This window comes from Corylus avellana, chromosome ca9 (genome assembly GCF_901000735.1).
Source record: "Corylus avellana chromosome ca9, CavTom2PMs-1.0".
NCBI lineage: Eukaryota > Viridiplantae > Streptophyta > Magnoliopsida > Fagales > Betulaceae > Corylus > Corylus avellana.
Genome location: NC_081549.1, coordinates 4695843 through 4719382, shown reverse-complemented (window position 1 = coordinate 4719382; position 23540 = coordinate 4695843). Strand labels below are relative to the sequence as shown.

General features: G+C 35.9%; 2 protein-coding genes and 1 long non-coding RNA gene across 4 annotated transcripts; 2 read left to right on the top strand and 1 right to left on the bottom strand.

Moving 5' to 3' along the window:
* Window positions 1-1441: 1441 nt before the first annotated feature.
* On the top strand, window positions 1442-13957 carry LOC132191888 (protein SEMI-ROLLED LEAF 2). Its single transcript, XM_059607009.1, has 20 exons — window positions 1442-1556; window positions 1715-2023; window positions 3170-3244; window positions 4868-4983; window positions 5122-5236; window positions 5385-5513; window positions 7326-7373; window positions 8494-8696; window positions 8789-8985; window positions 9117-9409; window positions 9728-9877; window positions 9977-10405; window positions 11050-11199; window positions 11459-11534; window positions 11866-11993; window positions 12276-12476; window positions 12587-12727; window positions 12809-12934; window positions 13031-13267; window positions 13436-13957. Exons 2-20 carry the CDS (start codon window positions 1877-1879, stop codon window positions 13598-13600), a joined length of 3126 nt encoding a protein of 1041 aa, XP_059462992.1. The 5' UTR covers window positions 1442-1556; window positions 1715-1876; the 3' UTR covers window positions 13601-13957.
* Window positions 13958-14885: 928 nt separating this feature from the next.
* LOC132192268 (uncharacterized) lies at window positions 14886-17120 on the top strand. The gene is made up of 3 exons (XR_009441330.1): window positions 14886-14995; window positions 16295-16395; window positions 16721-17120. It is a non-coding gene; the product is annotated as an uncharacterized LOC132192268 (long non-coding RNA).
* A 1463-nt stretch (window positions 17121-18583) lies between these two features.
* On the bottom strand, window positions 18584-22661 carry LOC132162539 (leucine-rich repeat receptor-like tyrosine-protein kinase PXC3). 2 transcript variants are annotated; one of them, XM_059572782.1, is made up of 3 exons: window positions 21600-22660; window positions 19488-21140; window positions 18584-19270 (listed from the first exon to the last, which is right to left on the bottom strand). In XM_059572782.1, exons 1-3 carry the CDS (start codon window positions 21826-21828, stop codon window positions 18945-18947), a joined length of 2208 nt encoding a protein of 735 aa, XP_059428765.1. In that variant the 5' UTR covers window positions 21829-22660; the 3' UTR covers window positions 18584-18944. The 2 variants fall into 2 exon arrangements, with proteins under 2 accessions (XP_059428765.1, XP_059428764.1); XM_059572781.1 differs by having other exon boundaries at window positions 19488-22661.
* Between the last annotated feature and the right edge of the window lie 879 nt (window positions 22662-23540).

Below are 23540 nucleotides of genomic sequence, written 5' to 3'. Positions count from 1 at the left end.
CAAAACCTCCTATTTCTTAGAAGATTAGAATTAACCTAATTGGACCAAATAGTTACCATTAATGAAAGATAGCCACACATGGATTGAACATTGAAAAGTGAAAAAAGGTATTGGAGTTTTAATTTGTTGGTTAGGATTTATGGGGTTATAATCTAACTCTTTGATTTTTAGAAACTCCCATCATCAATTTCATAGCTCCTACCACATGAATAATAAACCCTCTGAACTTTGTGAAACTCCCCAACATATGATCAAGGAAAATGGGTCATAATTCCTATTATTGGATCCATAGAGCAATGACCTATTATGGGGGCATGGCTATTAAAAGTAATCTATAAAAAGCCCGTTGATCCAAAATTTTGTCCAATTCCTTGTACTTTTTCGGTTTGAATTTAGGTCTCTAACAATTTGCTCTTCAGATTGCTTGAAATTCGGGCAACAAATATGAGAATCTTTATAAGATCTACTTATCCAAATAAGTGAGTAGACAACCCAAAATTTGTTTGGGCAAGTGAACCTTTATATTAACCCTCTCATATTTATGGTCAAATTACTAACAATCCCGACAACAAAATTATTGAAAATATCTATCCGCTTATCATTCTTGCCTTTACATCAAATTTCAAAAGGCATTTGCGTGCTTCCACATGGAAAGGAGATTGCAACATATCGGTTAATTAATTGTTGAGCTTTCTTCAAGGAACAAAAAGTAATTATTAGCATAAATTCTCTTACTTTCCATAAATCTCTCCTAAACAATCTCCCTTTGTTTATTTAGTAGTTTATTATTTCCCAAATTTATCACCATTTCCGATCTCATTGCTTACCATAGTGAGACAACTTAATGGTTAGCTTTCTCAAAAATCAAAATATGGATCTAATGAAACTCTTTGGTAAAAAAAAAAAAAAGCATAATGTAATCATGGGAAATGATGGTTAAACCGACATGCAAGCACATAAATATCAAAATTTCTACAATTTATAGGGTATTTTATCATAATAGATTTTTTTTTTTTTTTTTTTTTTTATCAAATTTCAACGATTAGAATTTTGCTATACCAACATTTATTTATTTTTAAATACAGAAAAATATGATAAGTGTTATAAAAATTCTTTAAAGAAAAAAAAAAAAAAAAAACCGTTAAAGTGGCAAGGGCGGGTAAAATAACTGTCAAGACATCACGGTCTTCGGTACAAGACATGTCCTGCAAAGGCATCGTTGACCCCAGAAATCTAACGGTTCAGCTTGCGTCTCCATCCAATCAACCGCACAGGGGACGAGGCCCATTAATAACGTTGAACCATGATGTTTGGGGGCCCGCACGTTGAATGCCGTTTAACGTGCGGACATTTTCAATCATTATTGGCAGGCCATTGAACTGGCATTCTAATTTGAAATTTCTTTCCACATTTAAAGAATAAAAATAAGGAAAACAGAGAGACAGAACATTAATTATAGCGGTAGAATATGCTGGAATTCCGGTATTTTGCCTTTGTTTACATGGCCTAGACGGATTTCCAGCCTCTGTTCTGCTCTTGTCAGACATTGATTCGAGGTAATCCAATCTTAATTCTATTCTCACCCCATTGCAGTTTTGATTCATTCTTCACAACCCCTTTTCTTTAATTCTGTAAAAGATTTTCTTTTTACGTTTTTTTGGTTTCGGATTTGATGCATTTGAAGGTTATGAGTGACCCACATTTTGGATTTCAGGCTGGTCCTTGAATTTTGGGAGGCGCCCGTTTGCTTGGGAGCCTTTCTTTCCCTTCTCGAGCATCGGAATCCCGAGTTCGCGATTCGTTTAGAAGGGAAAGAAAGCAAACTTTTGAGGCCAAGTTGAAATATTTCTGATCATATACATCTGAAATTGGAGAAATGAGCGTCGTTTCGGGAGTCATCTCGCGGCAGGTTTTGCCTGCCTGCGGTAGTCTTTGTTTCTTTTGCCCGGCGATGCGGGCCAGGTCTAGACAGCCTGTCAAGAGGTACAAGAAGCTCATTGCCGACATTTTTCCTCGTAATCAGGTTAGTGTTTTTGGGTTATCTCTATTTTATTATAGTTGCTTGTTTCTTGTCTTAATTGTCATTATTGAGGAGGATCTATTTGGCCGACCACATGGTAGTCTGTTGATTGGTGTGTGTAAGACAGGTATTCACCCACTTAGTGTGTACTAGGCAAGGCAAAGCTTTTTAGTGCAGGGGACTAAAATTCAAAGGAAAATTTAGTTTCTTTTTGAGGGAGAACACATGGTGATTTAGTAATTTCAGGATCTGAATTGCTTTCTCAAGTCCTCCTATTGGGAGTTTGTTTATGTATTAGAAAATGTTTATTTGGCTTCTTGATTTAAGCTTCTAAATAGTTATAGGCATCGAGTATCAGTTGAGTTTTCCTGGCAACCTGCCAACCCATTGTCTGATTTTGTAGACTAGATATACTGAAAAGCAGTCTAGTTGCTTGAGCTTTGGCCATCCGATATTTATTGTGGTTTTTCAAATGTTCTAGCATTGTTTAACTGATTTTAGCATGGATATGTGAGTGGCAGATGATTTTCCTCTTTGTTCTAGTAAGTCTTTAGTATTCATTCAGAGGAATGTAGTACATTCTTGTAAAGTGAACATGGAGATTTAAAAAGTGGTTTTATAAACTTATTCTAAAAGTTTAAGTTGATAGAAAATAGTTGGTTTGATCATGTAGATGATATTCTAATGATCTCTCTCACATGGAGTGATTTACTTTCTCAACCGTCAATTTTAGTTCTTTGCATTCAATAATCACTTAAAAAAAATCCTTTGTTGTCTATCTTTTCTCTCTCCTCGTTTAAATTTTTTGTCTTGTTACACCCTATGTCGATCATTCAGCAACTTAGTCTTCTAATTCTTCTTTTCAAACATGCGTTCAATTAAGTAAACATAACACACTGAAATGGCACAGAAAAAATAAAAGATAAAAAATAAAGAATAAAGAGATGCATCTGAAATGAAGAAGAAAAAAAATCCTGTATAAGCATTGTTAGTATCAAAAGAAAGAAAAGATTTCTTTTATAAGCATTGTAGCTTGATTAAGTTTTGCACTACCAGGTTGTTTCTCTTACATATTCGATCATGCAATCTTTCTTTGTTCAGTATCCTTTGTATATTTAGTATGAATATTGTTTCTTTATATTTTGATAGGAGGAAGGACCTAATGATCGGAAGATAGGAAAACTGTGCGAGTATGCAGCTAAAAATCCTTTGCGCATCCCAAAGGTAAATTGGTTCATGCAAAGCATTGTATCTAAATTATGCTATACAGGTATAATGTGCAAGTTGAAATATACTGAAATTTTGTCTGGTATAAATTAGCCTTATTTTCTAATAGTTGTTGCAAAGAGTTTCCCTTGGATATGATGAATTTAAGTCATATATTCCATACACTCTTATACTGGTTTATGGAAATTATATTTGTAAGGTTTGTTCCCACTGTTGCCCTCTCCCAGTATCTTGATTCAATAACTCTGTTGTGAACTTCACTGTAGTTATAAACTCTAGTGAAGCACAAAGTAACAATTGATTAAAGGCGAATCACAAAAAAATAAAGAAATTGTTCATGATGGGTAATGATCAAGGACACTCCCTCAACTGCATGAAAAAATCACGAACCCTTCAAAGATCAAGAAGTTAACTTTTGAAAAATGAATACAAGGATCCTTGATTTCAACAAACTTCATAGAATGGTATGGTTTTTGATGATATTAGTTCTTTTGTTGTGGAACGTTGAACCAAACCCAACACTTAAGCCAAATCCCTTCAATATGATCAAATCATCAAGAGGACAATGATGACTTGATTGCTTGTATTTTAATGCTAACTAAATTGTTTGGGGAAACTACATTACCGACCTCTAACTACAAACAAATTTGCAATCCCCCCCCCCCGATGTTTCAATCTTTTGTGACCCAAAATGATAAAAATACTTCTAATAAAAAAATTAGAAAAAGGAATGATATTTTTTTTTCCATTTTTTTTATCTAGGTTATTTTGTTAGTTTTGCCACAAAAGGGGGTCATTTCAACTCCAATGGAAAGATTGGGATAAATGTACTTTCTGCAAATTGTTTTATTTACGTTAACATGCATCCCTATCCAATTATGGTGGAAATGCTTAGAAGTGAATGTGATAGATGTTGAAGGCTCAAATATCATGTTAGAAAATCAATTGAAGATAAGAAGACTTATCAATTCTAATAGGGGAAAGTTTCAAGTACCCATTATAGTCTTACAGTAACAGACGTTATAAAGTAATGTCTTGTTACATCAGAATGAGATACATGTGGCATGATCACTAATGAGTGAGCACTGATCAAGGTTTAATAGGTATAAATATTTTCACATTGGTTTCTTCATATTGCCTTGAGTGAATCATTCAAATTGTTAAATCCTCATACCATTCTCCTATTTCGCTCCTTTGTGGCTATTGGTGATTTTTTTTGGTGCAACAATGTGTTGGAAATTTCATGTTGCCAAATGCCTTTGGGGTCAAAAGACACTTCCACTCCCCAAAAGAATGGGCTGTTGGGTGAGGTAATGGGTTCAAGTCCTATGAAGTGAGTGAGTTGCTTAACATTTTTTTTAAAAAATCATGTTAATATATTCTGAAACTGAATTTAGAAGTGATGTAATCGAAAAAAAAAAAAAAAAAGAACAACAAAAAAGGATTCAAAGTTTATGCCTTACTTCATCTGTTTCATTTGCAATGTCTCCGGTCACGCGAGTTTTATTTTTTCAAAAACCAGATTATATGAATAGTTCTGATTAATTTTTCAAGATCATACATAATTAATTAGTTGAAATTTGTTGCTTTGTTGATGAAAGTTGCAAATTTGGTGATCAGATTACAAATTCTCTTGAGCAAAGGTGTTACAAGGAATTGAGAAATGAGAATTTTCAATGCGTAAAAATTGTCATGTGCATTTACAGGAAGTTGTTGGTTTCTTGCAAGGAACAAATGTGAGTTTATCCTTCTTTCCTTTGTACTTTCTTTTACATCTCCTGAAATAGTAAAGTTCTGTTGGAGAAATGCTTAACTTCCGGAAATTGCATGACTGCCTTAAAAAGTCGGCTAACCCAAGGTTGAAAATTTCATAGGCCTCTGTTTGCAAGTAGCTTACTAAGCGTTATGCACACTCTCCTGGATCAAACTCGGCAAGATGAAATGCGAATTATAGGATGCCAGACTCTTTATGATTTTTTAAATAATCAGGTTGGTGCCCTTGGTGTTTTTTTCGTTAAGATCTTCAAAATTTATTCATTATATGAAGGATATTTTGGCTTCATGTGTATTTCATTTCCAGCTCTCAGGTTTTTGTATAGAGAAATTTAAACTCTTTTTGTTATACTGGATTTGGCAGAGCGATGGAACTTATATGTTTAACTTAGAAGGCTTTATTCCAAAACTGTGTCAATTAGCTCAAGAAGTGGGGGAGGATGAAAGGGAACAAAGTCTACGTTCAGCTGGGCTCCAAGCCCTTTCTTCAATGGTATTTCTATTCATCCTATTGTATTTTCAAATGCAAGATTGTGATCACTTTCTTTCTCTGAGGAAACAAAATTTTGAATCTTATCGGTTCCTTCTTTTTTCCCTTAGTAAATTTATCAGGAGATGAGTGGAGTGATTTTCAACTAAATAAGATTTAAAGATTCTAAATTCTGATTTCTTTTGTATTCCCTCAATCTCTAAGCAACAAAAGGCAGTAATTCTGAACTTGATGGCATTTCTACCATGGTAATGATGCATGGCTTCAAGTTGTTTTTGTAAGCAAAATTTTTTTGGTTAGGAATTCGACAGTAGACTGGGGGACTACTTGACTAACTGTTGTTTTGATATGATGGTTGTCCATGGCTTGAAAGTGTCAGCCTTGATTGGGCTAAAAGTATGAATGCCCTCAATTTAGACATGAAGATAACTCAAGATAGTTCATTGACTTAGGCTAACCTTAGGAAATGAATATCAGGGGCTTGCAAACGTTCAGAGATACTCTTACAACTTATTTCTTTACATGGCATTTGTTCTCTTGTCTTGGTGATATTAGTAAGAACAAGTAGTTGGTGTTTTTGGGAGCACTTTGAGATGGGGATTCAGGCAGGTAACCCTTGTTGCATTGGGATTTTGCTTGTGTGCGGAATGGATTCATTATGAATATCCATACAAGTTTTGATCTATCTCTGCTGTGGTGAGTTGCACTGGAAGGGTGAATGTTTTTCTTAGCCAAGATCTACTGCTTTACATGTAAGATTGGCCATTGATTTTTGCTTTGTAGATCAGCCCTCTTTGTGGTGCTTGAAATTCGAGGATCTGGAGTGATATGTAGAGAACGAATCTCATGAAATGTTGTGAGTTGAACCTGTGACTTGGGAATACTATAGAGACTTTGTCACTACTGTGGCTGGTGGTGGCATTTGAGGAATATGACACGTGCCACTCTTGATGGTTTCCTGGTGTTGGGGAATGTTGTTTATGGAATACATAAACAGCTTGTAACACTGGGACATGCGACCAAGTTGGTGCACAGCTGGCATTGGTTTAGGCTGGAATAGAATGGTGCAGGATGATCATAATTTTTCCTTACACTTGGTACAAGTTTGACAGTCGTACTTTTTTTTTTTAATTCCTCAGTGGGTCAATTTAAGAGTTAATGCTCTTCTTTCTAGATATGCTGATATGTTCTGATAAATCCTCTTACTGAGGGGGGAGGTGTACTCCTTACTTTAGAACGGTGTCATTATTCTCTCGCATTTGCATTTTGTTTCCATATGCCTTTTTGTTTTTATTGATAGAAACATTAAATTCCATGTTTCAATTCCTTTTAACATGTGATAAATTATCTATTTAATGTTAGTTTACATATGCCTTTTGGCATCCTTTTGATGTCGAGATCAAAAGAAGCATTTCTGAGACAGATTCTAATTGTTTCCATCTTTTTTTTTTCCCTCCCTTCGCTTTGAATTTTTATCTTTTATGTTCTCATGAAGTAAAGATAAGGACATCTTTCATGGGATTCTTTAGTATTGTCCCTTGTTTTTGTCATCAGCAGTAAATTACTTTCATGTCTCCTTGTCCATCATAATTATTGAATTTACTCCACTAATTTTAATTTCTTTGTTTTCTTCTTGCTTGGAAATAGGATCCCTGTGTATCGTTTACCATAAAAATATGTTGAAATGATTACAGAACTAACCATATCTTCTGTTTCAATTATTGTTTTCCCCTTTGTATATTTATGTATACTTCCTTGTAGTTGGCCCGTATATTATGTTCTAAAGGTAATTGGATTGTCTATTTTGCTGTGTAGGTTTGGTTTATGGGTGAATACTCTCACATCTCGGTCGAGTTTGATAATGTAAGCAGATTTTGACTTATTCAAATCTTAATAAAGTTTGTCTACTTGTTTGTAGTTTTTGTGTAGTAGGTATATAATTTTTGAACTGCACAAAGCAGTTTCTCGGTAATTAAGTTGTTTTGTGTATTTGAAGAGCTCATTCAACCTGAGACATGAAATATGAAAGTTACTTTCTTGAGCAGTCTTTCATTTTGTGATGATATTATACCTGCTATGGTATTTCTTTTGTTATATTTAGAGAGAGAGAGAGAGAGAGAGGCTGGCCAGAACAGTGGTCCTAAGAAGAATAGAAACTGCTAAGATGGTGTATCTAGCGGGGCATTTTAATGTGTATATATATATGGACTGCCAAGCATTCTACCTTTTACTGGCTATTTGCTATATGACTAGTGCCCTTAATTTTGTCTGAGGCGATAAGAGTTCAACTTTTAAAAAATCTTATGAGCTTCTACCTGTCATCTTTCCCTTTGTTCCTAGTTCTGTTTTGCGGCCTATTAGATGGTACTCAGCTATTTTTAAAGTGGTTTTGTTGTATCCTCCTTAAAAATATGCACCTTCATAGGGTTTTATGTATATGGTGAACAATGAATTTTTTGGAAGATTCCTCCATCCATGGTCAAGATTGTTGAACTTTGCTTTCTCTTTTTCTCAGTTTCTCAAATAAATATCACAAATTCCAAATTTTATGACATACACTTACATTCTCCACATCCTTTCTACATCACCTAACCTACATACTTTGACATTTATCTCCAGATTACAGCTTGAAATGTATAGGTGTTACTGGCGTTGCAGGGTCTAGTTCAGTTTAGCTCACTATTTCTTGTGAATTTCCCCCTATTTCTTTATTGCAATGTTGACAGCGAGAGAGAAAGAGAGAGTATGAATAGATAGTGAGAGTTCAACCCTAGATTGGCAGGCTTCTCAGTTAATATGTAAAATTATAAGCTTGCCCTTCCTTACGTATAGTAATCTTAACATTTATATTTTAATGAAATAGCTTTGTAAATGTGTGCAAGAGAATCACCTCTTAATTTTTACCATGTGAAGAACTATATGCTAGTTGATAACCTATTTGATCTTTTGACATTTTTTTTTTCTTTTTATATTCAATAAACAGCTTGTTTCAGTGGTATTGGAAAACTATGGAGCTCCCAATAAAAAGTCAGAGAACATGGACCCTGACAAGCAATGTCACCAGAGTCGTTGGGTGCAAGAGGTGCTAAAAAATGAGGGTCATGTCTCTTCTTCACCAGATGTCTCAATGAGGCTTCCTTCTTGGCAGGCAATTTTGAATGATAAAGGCGAAGTAAATGTGACATTGTAATCTCATGGGCACCATATACTTCAAATACGTACTTATTTTGTGTTTAATTCTTTACCTGTTGATGACTTTTCTTGGGTTTCTCCTGCAGGGAAGATGCCCAGAACCCTTGCTTTTGGTCCAAGGTCAGCCTGTATAACATGGCAAAGCTAGCCAAGGAGGCTACAACCATACGGCGTGTTATTGAATCCTTATTCCGTTACTTTGATAATGGGAATTTATGGTCACCTGAACATGGTCTTGCCTTCCCAGTCCTAAAAGATATGCAGTTTTTAATGGATACTTCTGGTACTTTTGTATCTCTAAACTTATTTAGCATTTTGAGGTCGTTTTAACCATCAATGGTGTTCTGTTCCTCCTTTTTCAGTTGTTCTTTGATGATTAACAGCACCAGCATTTTTCTTCTTTACCTTTTGCAGGGCAAAATACACATTCCTTGCTTTCCATATTAATTAAGCATCTTGATCACAGAAATGTCCTTAAACAACCCAGTGTTCAGCTTGACATTGTTCGGGTTACCACCTCCCTTGTTCAAGACGCAAAGATCGAGCCTTCTGTGGCAATACTTGGTGCATTAAGTGATGTCATGAGGCATTTGCGGAAGAGCATACACTGCTCCCTTGATGATGCAGATCTGGGAGCTGACGTCATAAGATGGAATAAAAGTTTTAGGGAAGCAGTGGATGACTGCCTTGTACAGTTATCACATAAGGTGGTAGTAGTCCCCTACAGTTCTTGAATTAATTCAGTATCCAAAATTTCATGGTTATCAAAACTTGAACCAGAACTTCTTTCTTTTTTGATGCTTATGTTTTTGTTCTTCTCATTTCAAATACTTCACTGAGTTCATATTGGATTGTTCATGGTTATCAAAACTTGAACCAAACTACTTTTTTGTGATGGTTATTTTAGGTTTTTTCTTCTCAATTCAAATATTTTTCTGAGTTTTATATGCTTTCTATATATTCTGCAGACATCTACCACCATTATTGGATTTTTCAAATAAAACTGAGTTGCCATTGTCCAACAGGTTGGAGAGGCAGGCCCAATTCTTGGTGTTATGGCCGTGATGTTGGAGAACATCTCAACTATAACAGTTATAGCCAGAACTACAATTTCAGCTGTTTATCGTACTGCTCAAATTGTAGCCTCCTTGCCCAATTTGTCATATCAAAATAAGGCAAGAAACAGAACCTATTGTTGTACGGTTATTTCATCTTTCAACTACTTTTAGTTTTAAAAAACTGATTTTTAATTTAAAATTTCTTTCTTGCCTTAGGCTTTCCCGGAGGCTTTGTTTCATCAGTTACTCCCAGCTATGGTGCATCCAGATCATGAAACAAGAATTGGAGCTCATCGTGTTTTTTCTGTTGTTCTTGTGCCGTCTTCATTTTTCCCTCGTCCCTCCTCACCTATTCCTGAGTCAAATAAGGCCTCTGATCTTCCACGGACGCTGTCAAGAACTGTCTCTGTCTTTTCTTCTTCAGCTGCTCTTTTTGAGAAGCTAAAGAAGGAAAAAATTTCTTCAAGGGAAAGTTTTTCTTTGGATAGCAAAGAAAATGGTGCCAATGAAGAGGATCCAAGAAATACTGATAACGGGATGCTGAATAGATTGAAGTCATCCTACACTAGGGTATATAGCATGAAAAATGCCGCTGCACCTATGACAACTGATGGAAATTCTGTGAGCTATTTAAATAAAGAAACAGTAAGTTTTTAGCAATGCTTGACCATCTCGGATATTCATACCTATTGCATCATAGGGCTTGCTAGTTTTGGACTGTCCTGGTTGGCCATCCAGTCATGGTATAGTTTTTGGCTGCTAAGGGTGACCTGTTTTGTGTCGGATGACAATAGAAGTAGAGGGTTATAAATACGAAAAATGCTACACATTCTAAATTTTCTTCCTAAAAGTTGGTTTCCAAATGATATGTCACTATCCCATGATTTAGTGACACACTTCTCAAAATAATAAATCTCATGAGATGATGACACATCATTTGGGAACTAATTTTTGGGAGGAAAATTTGGGATGTGTATAACTCCTGTATAACTACATGTAATATAGATCTGGTTCAACTCTGCTATCAAAAATGATACTCATTATCTATTGGTCTAGGCATCAGTTAAGAGCCAAAATTTTGGCTGGACCAGGGGCCCAATCTATATATATATATATATATCAAGGGCACTGGGCTTGGATAAGACTCTGGCAAAGTGCTGGCCCTAAAGTATATCCAAGCACCTCTGTAATTAGAAGGTCCAAATGTCCAATGCTATCACTTGTTTAAAAATGGTCTTAGTTTGGTTCACCTTCAAATCTGATGACTGTTTTTTCATATTAAACCTCAGGAGGCTAATTTCCTCAGGCTGAGTAGCCGACAGATTACTCTGTTGCTTTCATCAATTTGGGCTCAGTCCATCTCACCTGAAAATACACCTGATAACTATGAAGCAATTGCTCATACATACAGTCTGGTATTGCTGTTCTCTCGAGCCAAGGTAATAATGTTACAATGATTTTATGCTTTTGCTCTGTACTTTTGGTCAGATTCTCTTCTTTAGATACTTTGGTATCTGTAATCACTGGTACTTTTGTTCTAGTCACATAAATTGAAGTTACACTGGTATCTGTAATCATATATTCTACTTATCAGAAACAACTGTGGATGAACTTTCTCTGTTTGCTACATTAATTATGATTTATTTCTTTTAATGAGCTTTATTTTTCCATTATATTGGAGTTCATCTTGTCTTGCAGAATTCCAGTAATGAGGTTCTAGTTCGAAGTTTTCAGCTAGCATTTTCTTTGCGAAACATTTCTCTTGATGAAGGAGGTCAGCTCTCAACGTTGTTCTTCTACTTTCAGTCCCATACATCTAGATGGATTAGATTTGAATTTTTTATTTAAACTAGCTGACAGCTACATGTATTGCATGTTCTTGTGACCTTTTGTACTTGGGGCTTAACATGGGGAGAGTAGAGTAAGAAGCTATGCAATGCTATTTTTTCATAAAGTGGTTGGGCATAATTAGCTTTGAAATTATTCAAATTTTATTCGTCTTTCTTAATTACATGCATACTCATGAAGCAAAGAATGAACAAGCCTTGTTTTTCATAAATGGGATCTCAACTCCTCAGCTCAAGCTGTATTCCCTTCTATTGCAGGGCCACTGCCACCTTCACGTCGCAGATCACTCTTTACCTTGGCAACGTCGATGATTCTCTTTTCGGCAAAAGCATACAATATTTATCCTCTAGTTCATAGCGCCAAGGCAGCACTTTTAGATAAAATGGTAGGTATGAGTCATTGCTGATGAAGTGATGATCATTGGTTAACCTTGTAAGTGATATACTTAGTACAAAAAGGCCTCAAAAGTTCCTATATTTTTTTCAAGGAATAGATATTTTTTTTCTTGTTCATGTGACTGATTGCTAAAGTGATGAATATCAAGCACATAAAGGGCAGTGCTTTGTCTGATAAAGAAGAGTGCCTTATGGCTTCTTGCCATGTGACTTGTGGTGATTAAAAACCTCTAAATTCAAACTTCTTTGTCTTCATATCTTGCTTGAATCAGGTTGATCCATTCCTATATTTAGTGGAAGATCATAAGTTACAGGCTGTTAAAACTGGATCCGACCATCCCGCAAATGTTTATGGATCAAAAGAAGATGATGGTTCAGCTTTGAAATCTCTTTCAGAAATAGAGTTCATCGAAGACCAGACTAGGGAGTCCTTTGCTTCTGAGATTCTGAAGAGCTTGGAAAATTTGTCAGAAGTAAAGCTTTTATACGAATTATTTAAGCATCTTATACTACCATTAATGTTTAAAGAATTAATCATTCATATTGTAATGTTCTACTTTAATAAAGTTTGGCATTTTTGCAGTCTGAACTGTCCATTATAAGGGAGAAGCTACTCGATGAATTCTTACCTGATGATATGTGTCCGCTAGGACGCCAGTTGTGCATGGGTAGTCCGCATAAAATACATCAGGTTGATTCGAAGATCAATGAATCTCTTACGAAGGTAAGTATCTTCCATGTCTTCTAGCTATGTCTTTAAATGCTTGAGACTTGCATGACGACTGACATTATTGTTGTCTTGCAGGTTACTCCAATTTTTTCAATAGAAGATGATTCATTTGCAGAATCATTTGAAATTCAAACTCAATATGATTCAGAGTTGGCCAGAGACATCCCCAATCTTTTGAGTGTCAATCAACTTCTAGAATCAGTATGCCGGCCATTTCATCCTCTCTTATGTAAAGGAATGGTCAGACTTAGAATGGGTTTCTCACTTCATAATTATTGATATGCTTCATATGCCCAGGTCTTGGAGACAGCGCATCAAGTTGGACGAATTTCTGTCTGTACTACACCTGATGTGCCTTACAGGGAAATGGCTGGTAATTGTGAGGCACTACTCATGGGAAAGCAGCAGAAGATGTCTCATGTGATGATTGCCCAACAGAAACAGGAAAGTAGGATGAGCTTCACTTTAGAAAATCATGAGCTTGAGGTGAAGAAAATGGCAAGCTATCCCCTTCTTGATTTGGGTTTTCATGGGGTACTTTCTTGCTCTAGAAAACTTAAAATGAGCACATACTTGAATGATAAATAATCATATGCACCGTCTAGTTGGAATTAAGTCCTGTTTTATGCCTAAGGCCTTCACTTTTTTATAGCATTCCTTGTGAAGCTTCTAATAATATTGTGAACTCAAATGAAAATGCAGGCTGGCAATCCTTTCATTGACCAAAACTTCATTGATGATTCATCCCAACCATTTCCGAGCCCTGTTCCAATGCCATGTGCGACAGAGTACCAACAACATCCCCACTCCTTCAGACTACCAGCATCGAGTCCATACGACAACTTTCTAAAAGCGGCCGGCTGTTGACCGTCTAGAAGTATAAATACACCTTTCGCGGGATGGATGAGAAAGTATCAACACTCATGAGCTCATGATCCTAAAGCTCAAAGGCTCCCAAGCTTCTTGGCATGTTGCAGAGTGATTGATGATTTTGTTACGTTTCATATTCTTTCATTCTTTTCCACTCCTTTTTACACATGAACACATTCAGGAAGAGGTCTTCTTGTTTGCTCCCCCTTGTTGTGAGGAGTTTCAAAGCTACGGTTCAGAGTTTCCCATTCCAAGTTGAATTGTTATAATGTGAAAAAGAATATTAATGTGTTGTAGTGGAGGTGTATGTAAACTTCAGGCTTGATCATGGATTATAATATTATATAGTTCGGGATATCAGATTTATCTTATAAACTCTCTTCAATTATTTCTACAGAGTTGGGATGAAATATCTTGTGGTTGGTTTGTAATACCATCTCTGAACTAGGGAATTCGGTTAAATATTGCATTTTTGGTTGTAAAAAAAAAAAAAAACTGTTGCACAAATCCGATGGCTACATATTTCTTACCACACTATGGTTACTAAGCGTGTCTATCACTATAGTTTTCGCGTTGAGTAATGCTAAATGTCACCCACAAAGAAATACTAAGCGTGTCTAGCACTATAGTTTTTTAATTGAGCAATGCAATGTCACCCTTATTTCTTTGTATTTTCTCAAAACTGATGTAATTTTTAAAATTATTATTTGATCGAAATTTAATAATATTATATCACAAATGTAATGATAATTTGTTACCAAACATGTGTAATATGAAAGTGACAGAAATTTTTGCAAAACCAGTTTGGAGGAAATATTCTCCAACCCATTTAAAATAGTGTCATGTGTCTATAAATATTTAAAGACATTAAATTCTTAATGTCATTAATAGCAGTTTACTAATTTAGATTAAATTTAATGTGTCTTTTAAATGTTTATAGACACATAGCACTATTTTAAATGGGTTTGAGGATATTTTCTCTAAACAGATTTGGAGGAAATTTCGGTCCATATAAAAATTATCAATTAGTTAATATGAAAATTATCAATTAGTTATCAAAAATGTGTTTTTTTTTTTTATTTAAAAAATAAAAAACCCATTCATCCAAAAGTAACTCTTGCTTCATTTTAAATTTTTAAAAATATGAAAAAAAAAAAAGTTTTTAAAAATAAAACAAACGAAATAATAATAATAATAATAATAATAATAATAATAATAATAAAAACACGTTTTAAAAAAATTCAAAGACCAAAACGCCATCGTTGATATGTACGACAAAAATTAAAACTTCTCTCTCTGTTTTTTTTTCTTCTCTCTGTTTGGTAGAGAAGAAACGGGCCTTGGAAGGTTCAAGGGAAACACCGAAACGCTCCGTGGACGATCAGCCTCCAGGTGATTTCCTCTCTGGCTCTCTCTGTTTCTTAAAGTTTTGAATCTATAACCCTTACGGCCTGTTTGGTTCCTCGACCTACACGGATAAAAAATGATAAGAAACAGCCTAGGGCTCCGACTCCTTCTCATTTTTCTTCAATCTGTTTGGATGCTGATTTCTGTGTGCTTTTTATGTTTTAATATAGTTCCAATTTAATTCAATGTTTGAATTTGTTTCACCGTAGATCTATGATTTGGTTGTTTGGTTGCTGAGAAAATATTAGGGCAACAAGTTCCAAAGAGGGTTAGAAATTCCAAGTGTCGTCTTTCATTGTCGGGACCTGAGAAAAGTAGAAGCTCAGCCTAATTATGCGAGTGTCAACTATTTGTCTTGGCTGAGTTCTCCATTTTTTAAATGTTTGTAAACCAAACGGGAAAAAGAAGTCGGTACTCTAAAATGAAAGGAAAAATATAAAAAGAGAAAAGAGGACAAATTAGTGCAGGCGGTACAAAAGTTGAGCTTAGTAGAGACAAATTAATTAGAAGGCATGAGATTATGGTTAAATATCAAGATTTAGTGAGGTTTACTTTGCAAAGATTATGAGAATTAAGTGCTCGATGAAGATTTAGATGATTTTGTGTCGCTTTTAGTGTCAATTTCTTAACTTTAGTTTGGAATAATTGCTTGGTTATTAAAGCACATACGAATTTTTTTTTGGGGTGGGAGGGGGAGGAGTGTTTATGATCTTGAGAGAGTTAGGGATTACAAAACGTGCAGGATTGTGAGGACTGAACTTGATGTACCACTAAAGAGATGGCAGGATGTTGTCCGATAATTTAGGTGCTCGGGTATACACAAATCGAGGATAGTGGTGCTCCCACAGATATCGTCGCGTCATCGTCGATGAATTTCCTTGTGATGCAAGATTGATATACTAGAAATTTTATTTACCACCTTAGTTGAAGTTCGTTATCAGTTTCTAAATGGGAGAGCATATTTATCAGGAATGTATTCATATATCATGTTTCTTTCCCCTGTGATTGTTTAGATTATTTATCAGTCTGTCCTTTATTGTAAATTTAGAGCTCTAACCTTTAACATGTGCAAAAAATATGAGCCAGACAATTTACTTCCAGTTGATAATTGTAACTGGGTTATATAGCTGAGACCTGTGGTAGATATGCGGACCTTAAAATAAATGTAGCGGGCTGTTTATGGTTGGTTATGCTCCCCTCTTTTATTATTGTGCATTTCACATAGGCATATTTGTTTTCAGTGTCATACCTCCCATGACATTGGGTTCTCTTTCGTGGATGCAGTTTGAACATGGCTGCCAAGTACATCGTACCTGCTATCATGGGATCATTTGCAATCGCATTTGTATGTGACCATTATCTTGCTGATAAGAAGATATTTGGAGGTGAGGTTTTTTTTCCCCCTCGCCCTGATGAATGACAAAATTTTACTGAAAATTGAACTACACTATTACATGGGAGATAAGTACAATCCTTAAAAAAGAGAGGTTTAGTAAATCTAAGAAAGATGATAAAGAGAAACACTTCAAGGACCATATCCAAGAGAAGGAGTGTAGAGACAGAAGCTTCACTTATATAAATGTGAAGCCATTTGGGCATTGCCAAATTCACCAGATTAAGTAAAGCACGATTACTTGAAGCTTCAGTCCTGTTAAGTTATTGTTGTGGCTTGATACGATGAGACAATTGCTGATTTTTCTGATGATCCAGGTACTACTCCAAAAACTGTTTCAAACAAGGAATGGTGGGAAGAAACCGACAAAAAATTCCAGGCATGGCCTCGTACTGCAGGTCCACCAGTGGTCATGAATCCCATCAGTCGCCAGAATTTCATTGTTAAGTCCCGCACTGAATCTTGAAGATTTCATGCTTTCAATTAATTGGTTCCCTCCTGCTCTGATAGAACTTCCTAGTCCTAAACTATGTTCTTCCTTTTTGATGCTTGGAAAGATAGATCTGAATAAATGTCAGAAAATCTTGTGTTTCTTTCTTTCTTCCAATTTTTATGTTCGGTGTGCTACTTGTAATCTAATTACAATAAGTTCTGCCTAATAAATTTTCAGCCAGGTGTGATTATGACAAACAAGAATGAGTGAGTTTCTTCTGTTTCTCTCTGATTTTCATGTTTGGTTGCAATTATATTTGCCTTGTGATTATGTTTTAATTTCCTATGCTTTTTTTCTTCTTCTTCTTCTTCTTCTTCTTCTTCACTTGGAATGCGACATTAACTTCAATACTTCGTTAGAAGAATTGTGGGCATAGGCATTATGCAAGGCGAATTGTATTCGCCTGAGCGTAAAATGCATGTCTAGCATTATCATGTGCCTCCTCGATTCCTATCTATTTCAGCAGATTTATTCCACCAACCTTGGTTTTTGTCTATTGGACAAAGAATCATGGTTTTCTTTTTTCTTTTTAATTTTAATTTTTTTTTAATATATAGATGAGTGAAAATAAAATTGCAACAGCAAACCAAAGACCAAAGCAAAAGAAAATTACAGAGAATCAAAACAAAGATCAAAAAATAATACGATCCATTATATTGTATTTGAAAATTCGTCTATCTTATTACCACCATTGACAAAACATTGTAATCCTTTCTGAGCTGCAATTTCACACCGAGTAATGAAGCATACTGGTGATCTTCTCCAAAAATGAATTGTTTTGTGCAACTCCCAAAAACATATGCAGCCGATTAGGCCAATATCCATTGGTCCCTATTCTTGAATTATTGGTGTCTCAAATTTTATACTCATTCTATCCCCACATGTTTTCCTTGAATGTTGCAAAATAAATGGAAGTTTTTTAAAAAGTGAAAACATTTATTTGTTTAACTTCTTATGTTATCTCTTAAATTTGAACCTATCTTTTTTCTTTTTCTTAAATTTAAACTCACAATTTGTTTCTTTTCAAATTTTAACCCATGTAAAAACATTTTAAAAGTTTTTTTTTTTTTTAAGTATTATTTGTAAACTTTCGTTTACTATAAGAAGGCAGAGAGAATCAGAGATAATATATTTGTTCAAAATTCTTGCAATTTAGTTATTCAAAAGAATAACAGTTACATTATTGGTTAAACTCAATCAAATCTAGAGACTTGTGAGTTGCAATAGACTTGATGCTCGATATAATTAAAAAGCATCCGTATAATAAAGTTTAAATTCCGATTCTTTGGCTTTGGCTTTGTTTGATAACTTTTTTTGTTTTCCTTTTTCAAAATAAAAAAATTAACAGACAACTCAAAACACAAATCATTCGTATTATACTCAAAACTATTTTTACCTTTATGTCATATCATAACACTTCTTTAACAAAAAAAAAAAAACAAAAAACATCATAGAAAAAGCATCAACAAACCGAACCATTTGCCGTGTTTGCATAATAACATAAAATCTTAAGACAGCCCCCCCCCCCACAAATAGTCATATATATACTTTCACTTTTTCATCTTACTTCCTACCGAGCCAAAAAGGAAATCACCTTATGTTTTCATGTAAATAAAAATTCAGAATCAAACATGGAAAGGGGAGTTGCGCAGAATACAATGGAAGATCTTAAACACAGTTTTAAGTATAAGAGAACTTCACTAGCAAATTGTAATTGACTTTCAGAAACTCAGTCTCCTTTGATAACTCTCCTTGCATTGACCCACTACCTAGTTTCATTTCCAACTCAAAACAGATTACAAGCTGCCATTTCCCAATAACCCTTTGATACAGAAAAAGCAGATAGATGATCCAAGAGAACTATCCAGCCTGAACAAATGTAGAAGGACTGCCACCTCCACACCTCGTCCTTTGTGGAAGATAAAATCAGGAATGAGCTGAAAATTTAAAACATGATTCCCATTCCTTTAAGATATGAAGATTTATCATCAGTTTCCAGAGCCTTGATCCTATTGGTTCCCTACATAAAAACTCATGACAATAATCCATCATTTGTGCTTTATTTCTTGAAGCATTTCCACCACCTTTTTCATTTTTGGCCGTTTTGCTGGTGTGCTGTCAGTGCAGAGTAATGCGACCTTCAAGGCTGCAAGCATTTCCTTCCTCCAAGCAAAAGAAACTGTACTAAGCCTTGCATCAAGTATCTGCTCTGGAGTTTCCCCTCTTGCTGGAGCACTATGAACCCACTTCACCAAATCTACCCCTTCACCGAACTCTTCATCAACTGGTAGTCGGGTAGTAAGGATCTCAAGCAAAACTACACCGTAGCTATAAACATTTCCTGGTGCTGTAACTTGCATTGTATATGCATATTCTGAATGCAAAAACAAATGGGTAGAGTCAAATATGAGAGAAAGGATCAGGGGTGTGATAGTTTCATAAAAGCAACGGTTATACAGACACCGAACTCTTTACTGTAGAATTGACTGCAGAGTGTTAAATACCACTTATCACAAAAGTTTTAAGTTTATAGGAAGAGATAAATTTAATCATTTATTTATGTTCTAACATAGAGTACCATAAAAAATTACCTGGTGGAATATAGCCAAATGAGCCTGCAACTGCACTAATACTTGCGGTGCCTCTGGATGGATCTAAGAGCTTTGATATCTCAATCTCCCCAAGCAAAGGCTTGAAGTCAGCATCCAAAAGAACATTACCTGAAGAAATATCAAGGTGGATAATTGCCACATGATGAAGGAAAGCCAACCCTTCTGCCACTCCTACCGCAATGGAAAGTCGTGTGGGCCAATCAGGTTCATATTCAGGTTGCTTGGTAGATTCATGAAGAAGCTGGGCTAATGTCCCATTGGGTAAGTAATGGTGTAGTAAAAGAGCAACATCTTCATAGATAACAAATCCAATGGGTCGCACTAGATTATCATGACAGAGTTTGCTCAGCCTTTCAAGCTCTCTAATCATCTTATTCTGGTGATGAATTATAGTCCGGTCCATGGATTTAAGTCTCTTCACCGATAGAATCAGCCCGGAAGGCATAACTGCCTTGTAAATTGTGCTGAAAGTGCCAATGATGAGTTTATTCGAATCCTTCAAAGTCGCTTTTACAACAGCGTCAAGATCTATTGCTTGTCTAAGATTTTCAACAAAGACATTGCCAGCGATTATCGTTGGTCGGTTATTGTCTACGTCATCTTCAACCCCTGTGGCATTGGCTGCTTTTTCTTGTCTCTCTCTCATCATAAACAGCAGAACAACTACAGTTACTGATACAAAAACTGCCAAACCAGAACCAATAACAGCTAGTATGATCTTGTAAGAGACCTTATGATGGTCATTCTCATGCTCAGAACCACTAGAGCCTCCACATGAAGAGGCCAATGGCACTCCACAGAGCCCTTTGTTTCCTAAAAAGCTTGAATTTGGACTCTTTTGGAATGGTACAAAGTTGGGTATTGGTCCAGTGAGCAGATTATTTGAGAAATTAACCTCTATCAAGCTCAACATGCCCTTAAGAGCAGATGGGATATTACCAGAGAGCCGATTGTTACAGACGTCCAAAGAAACCAACTTGTCCAGTTTCCCTAACTCAAGGGGCAATGTCCCATGGAGATGATTGAAGCTCAAATTTAATGCTATCTGTAAGTTTTTTATATGACCAATCTCCGGAGGTATTGTTCCAGTTAAGTAGTTACTACCCATCTGCAACTCAAGCAGTTTCAAACAGTTTCCAATCTCATGAGGTATCTCCCCTTTTATTGAATTCTGATTCAAGAGCAAGTATTGCAATCTCGACATGTTGCAGATTTCATTTGGTATAGTGCCATTGAATCTGTTATTGCTTAGATCAAGCTTGTTAAGACTCTTGCACCCGAGAATCGATTTCGGAATATCACCGAACAAACTGTTGCCAGAGAGAATCAACTCCTGCAGACTCATGAGCTGTCCAAGCTCCGGAGGAATAGTTCCACTAAATCCATTAGAGGCCAAATTTAGGAGGCTGAGATTAGAGCATTGAGCAAACTCCGGGACAATCTCACCAGAAAGCTTGTTGCTATCGGCTTCAAAGTATGTAAGGCTGCTAATATTTCCAATTGTTTTAGGAATCATGCCTTCAAGATCATTGTTGCCTATTCGGACACTAGAAAGGCCTTTGCAGTTCCCAATTTCTTCAGGAAGATCACCACTTAATTTGTTCTGGGTCAGCACCAGAACTTCCAGCTTTCCTAAAACAAAAATGCTCTTAGGTATCGGACCTTCAAGCTGGTTTGAATGCAGATTCAGGGATTGAAGCTCAGAAAATGAACCCAGATTATCCGGAATTCTACCCCCTAAATCATTCTCATAGGCTGCGAAAATTCTCAGATTGGTCAAATTTCCCACCCAAAGTGGGATAGAACCACTCAATTTATTACTAGAAATTTGAAAAGCCTGTAACATTTCTAGACTCTGGAGCTCATCTGGTATTTCTCCCACAAGCATGTTATTGGAAAGGTTCAATGTTCTAAGGTTTCTGAGACTGCCCAATTCTCTAGGAACCGAACCTCCAAACTTATTCAGTGACAAATCAAGAAATTCAAGCTCAGATAAATTTCCCAAAGCCCAAGGAATTGATCCATGGAAATCATTATTAGAAAGGTCAAGCCATTTCAAAGCTTTGAGTTCAGAAATTAGAGTCGCATTACCTTGGAGGTTGCGCCGAGAAAGATCAAGCCTTTCCACCATTGAAAGGTTCGAACCGCAGCCAATGCCGGGCCAAGAGCAGTAATCTGAGTTGTTGATTCCCCAACCAGGTACTCCGAGCTCTTTGTTTATGGCTAGTAATGTAGTTTGGTCATGGAGCTGAGCACCCACGAGCTGGGATTTTGATAGAAACCCAGCTAGCAAAACAAAGAAAAAGAACAAAATCGCCATTGTAGGGCTGCCTTCTTTTGCTGGGGCAGCACTGGTAAAATAATTAAAATCTATTCTCCAGACTCCAAAACAGTGATCAGAAGGCCAGAATATTTAGAATCCCACTTCTCTCTACAATCACTTTTTCCTCCTCACAATTTTTTTTATTCTTGCTGCTTGTATCACCCACTTCAACAAAGGGATTCAGAGACCCTGCTGGGAACCATAGAAGGCATTCACCAGATAAAAAAAAAAAAATCCCAGAAATCCAAAACCCCGTGTCCCCCTCGACCGTTTCAAGAAACCGGATTTCAGATTCCTTGAAACACGAGCATTGCAGAGCACACCAAATCCCTTACAGTCAAGGAATAAGTGTACCAATCAAGATTTAGGACCAAAACTCACAGACCCATATCAAAGGAAGTGCTTCAAGAACCAAAACAAGAGGAAACAAACAAAAGAGATGCAAGGCCCGCATTATGTAACATGGGTTGAGCATGGAATGCCAATCCTTTTATCAAAAAAGAAGATGATTTTAGAGACAAACAAAGAAAATACCAGAGAGGCAAGGCTGCTGGGAATGAATGAACGAGAGTAATGAAAGATGAGAAGGAAAAAGAGTACCGCGTACAAGGTTTTGGTACAGGCTTCACACGGTCCAGGTGCTTTTCTTTTTCTTACACCATGGACAGAGAGAGAGGAAAAGCAGAGAGAAAGAGAGAGAGAGAGAGAGAGAGGGAGATTTGTGGGTCTGGAAAGTGGAAACAAGTCGAAGAAGGAAATTCTTTCTCACGTAGGCTTTCACGAGAAATGGGCAGTCATGAGTGACCGAATTTAAGGCTTCATAAAAACTCCCACTGACTGCAGCCTGCAGGCATCTATGGATATCATGCCATATTTACTATCAATGTCATTTTCAAGCATTTAAGGATAGCCTACATATTTTATGAACCATAATGGTCGGCACAATTTGAGAGTTTAGGTATAAATATATTAATAAACGTAAAAACAAAACCTTTTGAGAAAAAAAAAAGTTGTTTGCTTTTCAATATTGAAAATTGCAGAGGAAAAATGGTAGGTTTTTCTTTACTCTAGAAAAAAAAAAATCATTTTTCCAAACCCAAGAGACGGCTCTGTGGATTTTTGTTGATTCGAGAAAGAAACAAAAATTTACCCTTGCAGATTCCATACACAAACCTAGGAGAGCATTTCTGTCCTTTCAATTCATCTTTCCCAAACCGTAAGTATATATGCCCTTGCCATTAAAAGATAGTATATTTTTATTAATATGTTTTTTTCATTATTATTATTATTGTTTTTGTTAAAAACAAAGTTTTCTGATAAAACATAAATTGTCTACTTTAAGAATAAACAAATATGACCAATTGTCGACAGACAGATAAAGTGGTATTGCGATACAGCGAGCGCTGCTCTACAATGTGCAAAGAGAACTTTTGAATACGTACGTAGGTAGGCAGGTGTATGGACAAAAATAAAAAGGATACATAGAAGGAAGGAAGGGTGTAAAGTTGTGCTTCTTTTTTCGAAATGGGTTTTATCATCTTTTATATTTAATGGGAAAGGATGTTGACTTCACAAAGCATCGTAACCCTCCTTTATTTTTAGAATTATCAATCATATTATAAGATAAAGCAATGTAGAGGCTATGAATATGGTTGCAATCGAGCCTAGTCGAACTAAGTATTTAATGTTCAAATTTTGTTTGCTTAATT

Excerpts from the sequence above, each read along its gene's own strand:
- LOC132191888 (XM_059607009.1), top strand. The coding sequence starts at position 1,877 with ATGAGCGTCGTTTCGGGAGTCATCTCGCGGCAGGTTTTGCCTGCCTGC. Across the intron at positions 7,374-8,493 it reads TCTCGGTCGAGTTTGATAAT|CTTGTTTCAGTGGTATTGGA; the intron begins GTAAGCAGATTT and ends TTCAATAAACAG. Across the intron at positions 9,410-9,727 it reads TTGTACAGTTATCACATAAG|GTTGGAGAGGCAGGCCCAAT; the intron begins GTGGTAGTAGTC and ends ATTGTCCAACAG.
- LOC132162539 (XM_059572781.1), bottom strand. The coding sequence starts at position 21,828 with ATGGCGATTTTGTTCTTTTTCTTTGTTTTGCTAGCTGGGTTTCTATCA. Across the intron at positions 19,271-19,487 it reads ATTTGGCTATATTCCACCAG|AATATGCATATACAATGCAA; the intron begins GTAATTTTTTAT and ends TTTTGCATTCAG.